This window comes from Acyrthosiphon pisum, chromosome A1, assembly GCF_005508785.2.
Source record: "Acyrthosiphon pisum isolate AL4f chromosome A1, pea_aphid_22Mar2018_4r6ur, whole genome shotgun sequence".
Classification (NCBI taxonomy): Eukaryota; Metazoa; Arthropoda; class Insecta; order Hemiptera; family Aphididae; genus Acyrthosiphon; species Acyrthosiphon pisum.
Window position 1 is genome coordinate 145,201,521 of NC_042494.1, and position 4,892 is coordinate 145,206,412.

Consider the following 4,892-nt stretch of genomic DNA (forward strand, 5'->3'; position numbering starts at 1 on the left):
TTTTTAATGCAAGTCTTAAAATAAAGTCTATAAATAATAGTAAGTGCCAACCTAACTTAATATAATGTATATCTTTATAATTAAAAAAATAAATTAAATTAAATAATTTAATAGGTATTTGGTAGTTGTTTTAATATTCAACCAATGAAAATTATGAATTCAAACAATACTATACAATTCGCAGAACTTTGTACTTAAAATATAAATTCTTATTTCAGTTCTATATTCACCGATTGTAGTGCATCAAGACACCACTGTGGATAACTCTTATCTGGGTATATATTTGTCATAAATTCCTGGACGAACTCTGGAAATTTGTTTACTTTGATGCTCTCTCTAATACCTTTCATCAATTGCATTTGATAATGAAGATTATGTATTGATAGTAAACTGCAAGAAACAGCTTCTGTACAGACAATCTGATGTATATATGCTCGAGTATATGTCTTACACGTTGAACACCTACAATTTTTTTCAATTGGTCTAAAATCCATTCTGAACTTATTGTGTCTTAAACTAATCTGACCACTTGAAATTAACGCACAACCAAACCGAGCTGTTCTCGTAGGAAATACACAGTCAAACATGTCTGCTCCTAAGGCACAACAAATTACTAAATCTACAGCAAATCCAACTCCCATCACATACTTAGGTTTATCGCAAGGTAATAAATTAGTAGATAGAATAACCATTTTCCAAAAATCTTCTTTATCTTCCCCTCCAACGAGACCACCTATAGCATAACCGTTTACTTTTCTTTCCAAATGTAAATTGGCACTTAACTTTCTTAAATTTTCTATAAGACCTCCTTGGACAATAGGAAATATATTCTGTTCAGTAGGTCTTTCATGAGCACTTAAACAACGATCTAACCAACGTGTAGTCCTGTGTGTAGCTTCTTCCATTCTTTCATTGTCTTTTGAAGTAGTTGGTACGACGTCATCTAACTGCATTATTATATCTGCACCAATTGCATTTTGTATTTGAATAGACTTCTCTGGAGTTAACAAGCTTTTTGTACCGTCATAAGGTGATTCAAAATTAACACCCTGTTCATTAATTTCAGCCATATGTAACAATGAGACCATTTGAAAGCCTCCAGAATCAGTAAGTAGAGCACGTTTCCAACCCATAAAATTATGAAGGCCTTTGGCTTTTTTTAATAGTTCAACTCCAGGACGTAATCCCAAATGATATGTGTTTCCTAAAATAATTTGACAGTTCATATCTTCCAGCTGTTCTGGTAAAACAGATTTAACAGATCCTTTGGTACCAACAGGCATAAACACTGGCGTTTCCACTGTATAATGAGGTAATTTCATTAAACTAGTACGAGCTTTTGAAGTAGTACAGGAGGCAATCACATCAAATTGCAAAGCTTTTTCCATCTTGATTTATTTTAATAAATTTTGGTTTGAACCTATTCAAATAAATTCCTGAAATAAAAAAAATACGATAAACATTAAATTATAGTGATTGGTATGTCAGAGTCAAACGACTTAGGTATACATATTTATATAACATATAAATTTAGTAAGCATTGTATAAAACGGAAATTATTTTAAATGTTAATATAAAATACATTTTTACCATCATGAATTAAATACTTTCAATCAGTGCCGTAAAAATCATAAGTGCAGGTGGTGCACAGCACTGGGGCCCACAGGGGCGAAGGGCCCTTAGCGGATAGACGTCAATTTTTTTTTTTTTTATTTGATTCATTATAATTTTGTTATTATCTTGAATTTAATTTCATATAACAAAATGTAAAAGCCTGGTCTGTCTAGTTGGTACTATTGGGGGTCAAAAGCAAAAATTTCCCAGTAGTTTTCAAAAGCGACGTGAAAAACTAAAGAAAAATTAAGGAAACACGGGAATTTCTACGCAAAATCTGTTTTTGAAAAAATCGATTTTGGTTTTTGGTGCAACTCTATAACAAATGACCGTAGGTTGTAGGTACATTCAATTTTGACAAAATTTTTATATTAGCATTTTCTATATAAAATTTAATGCAAGATTCTTCATATATTTGTCTACCTTTTTCAAAAAAAAAATGTCTACAAGAATGCCAAATTAAATTTTTATGAGCGTTTGAAATTCATATTTTTACAACATTTGATATTCACTCGATTTCTCATGTAACAATTTTTTTAATTTTTTGTAATTGAAAATGAATGACTGTAGATATTTGAAAATTTCACTGAATGTTTATATTAGCATTTTCTGTAAACGATAAAATTTTCGAAATAATTTGACTCTTTTTGAGCTGTTTACGGACTTTGTCATTTGTCAATTTTTTTAGTTTTTTTATCTGTTTATTTCTCAATTTCTGAAAAGTATTAAAAATACATAGGCACAATTTGTTTTTATAAGCATTTAAAGTTCGAATTTTGACAAAATTTATCTTATTTAAAATTAAATCATTATTTTGTAGTTACAAATTTATAAAATGTTCAACTTTTATAGATAAGGATTGCAAATTTAAAACAAGGTTCCACATAAATAGGTTCTATATAAATTACTTTAGTCACCTTAATATCATCCTAGTAGGCTGACTGACCGTTTTCGCTCAGAATCGTTTTTCTTATACAATTATATTATATTTTTGAATTCAAATTTAACACCATCCATTACAGTCACCCACTTGTAACCTACTGTACAACAGAGCGACATCCACTAACCCACATTTTTATTTCTGGTGTTACATAAAAACTAAAATTGTTATTTTTATATTTTATTATAAATAAATTCAATACATCCACAAATACTAACCTATCTAAGGAGTAAAAATTCCCATGGTGTGAAGTCAGTCCGACTTTTCTTATGTATCTCAAGAAAGAGGGGCCCATATGCATTTGTTTGCACCTGGGTCTTTGACTCTCTAGTTACGGCACTGCTTTCAATATTAACAATTTGATATATCTATATTCAATCAATAGTAATATGAATACTTATATCTACTTAGGTACTAAATTATTATGCAATAAAGACTAATACATAAAAGGTGGACAAGTGGGTACCGCTCTGTTATACAGCAGTTGTAAGGGATGTGTTATATTTGAATACAATGATAAACCATTGTATACGAAAATTGATTCAGAGCGATTAGAGTAATATTATTATATTTTATACATTGCTAAGGTGACAATGTTAGGAATTAAAAATCCTTTTTTACCGGTTTTTTGTAATTTTTCGGTATTTTTTTTTGAAAAATTTTTTTCAATGTTGATCTCCCAAAAGTCCTAACTAGGTTCACTTTTCTATCAGAAAAGATGCTAATCTCAAAAATCAAAGCATGCTCACTATCCAAAATGTTGCTGACAGACAGAAAAAAAACACACATCATTGTAAAACCAATACATTCTTTCGCTCCGCTTAGAATCTAATACACAAAACATAAATATTTTTACTATTTACCAAGGGCCCCCCTAGAAAATAAGTTTAGCTGGTAAAATATGCAAAGTACATTTTTAACTTATTTTTTTCAAAATGTGTTTAAAGGTGCTTACTCTGAAAGTGAAATAAAAATTGATTTTTTTCAAAATAAAAAAAATTCTAAATACAAATGACAAATAAAAATAAATTATTTATTTGTAATGATGAAATCTCCCCCCCCCCCCACACAACACACACACAAACACAGGTAGCTAATAATTAAGTATATACTGATGACCACAATATAATTGTTCCTTCATATTCAACGTAAAAATAACATGGCTAATAATAATAAAAAGAATACAAAATAGAAGTTTTTGATATTTTTATTGAGGCTACAACCAAAATGTATAAAAATCTATTATCCAATTTTTTGGTAAGTATAACTTCTAAAGTAAAGAACAGCAACATTTTGAAAAATGGGCAATGGTATAGCAGCATTTAAACTGAAAATAGTTAGTGCAGAAAAAACCAAATATTCAGAAATAGTTACCTGAAAGTTCTTTGATAATAAAATCAAAAGAAATTTAGAGAAAAGTGATCTACTGAGTATTTAAAATATCATTGTGTAGTGTAGGTATTATTGTAAATATACAATACAATTTTTTAAGCTTCGGTGAGTACATTGGCAACCACTGAATCCTACATGCGGTTTTCCCTGATTTTTACTGATATTATATTATAGTTTTTAAAAGATCTACATATAGGTATACAGTTTGAAACTCAGAAGTATTTTGAATATAATTTCTTAACGCTAAAAACTTTAAGTTATTTCATAAAATAGAATTAGTAGAAAAATATTGAAAAATCATATTTTGTTTTTGATTTGGTTTTAAAATATGAGAGTATATTTACAAAATGTTAATGATGATAATGTCAGCCACATTATGATTCCCACTATCTACTAAATAAATTAATATGCTTGTGATAAACAGTAAATTTGTTAATAAATTTTATTTCAATAGTCCAAAAAATGCATTACATTATTGATTGTCAACTTGTGTAAACATGGATTCAATCATCAAACACAACAATGGGGAGTACTTTTTAATAAGAAGCCTAAAATCTAATTCACCAGAAAGCCTTAATTATTAACATTTGCGTTTAGTTTAAAGATATTTTAGCCTAAAGTAGGATATAATTAAAATAATACTTACATACGCAACCAAAAGTTTATTAGTAAATCGGTAGGTACAGAAAAAAAATTGAATTAAAATAAAATGTTTTCATTGAATAATACCTGTAAATTATAATTTGCGATGTAATAAAACATGAGAAGTACTTAATACATTTGGAATATAAATTTTAAATGTATTTATTTATTTTTTTCCGGTTATACAACAACTGTCACAGCCGACAAAGAGTAATGAGTTCAAGCCACGAATTAAGATATACAGGATACGAAACGGAAAGGTCTTATCAATGTTTTTCTGAAACCCGCACCTTCACAACATTGC

At 28.7% G+C, this 4,892-nt stretch overlaps 1 protein-coding gene across 3 annotated transcripts; it reads right to left on the reverse strand.

Annotated features, from left to right (window-relative positions):
- Positions 1 to 6: 6 nt before the first annotated feature.
- Positions 7 to 4,824, reverse strand: LOC100169167 (queuine tRNA-ribosyltransferase catalytic subunit). Of its 3 annotated transcripts, XM_016800903.2 has the most exons (3): positions 4,593 to 4,824; positions 2,773 to 2,922; positions 7 to 1,436 (listed from the first exon to the last, which is right to left on the reverse strand). In XM_016800903.2, exon 3 carries the CDS (start codon positions 1,386 to 1,388, stop codon positions 210 to 212), a length of 1,179 nt encoding a protein of 392 aa, XP_016656392.1. In that variant the 5' UTR covers positions 1,389 to 1,436; positions 2,773 to 2,922; positions 4,593 to 4,824; the 3' UTR covers positions 7 to 209. The 3 variants fall into 3 exon arrangements, with proteins under 3 accessions (XP_016656392.1, XP_016656393.1, XP_001950376.1); XM_016800904.2 differs by lacking the exon at positions 2,773 to 2,922 and having other exon boundaries at positions 4,676 to 4,824; XM_001950341.5 differs by lacking the exon at positions 2,773 to 2,922 and having other exon boundaries at positions 4,593 to 4,823.
- Positions 4,825 to 4,892: the final 68 nt, after the last annotated feature.

Bases quoted from the DNA above. Each gene is read 5' to 3' on its own strand.
- LOC100169167 (XM_016800904.2), bottom strand. From the start codon at position 1,388: ATGGAAAAAGCTTTGCAATTTGATGTGATTGCCTCCTGTACTACTTCA.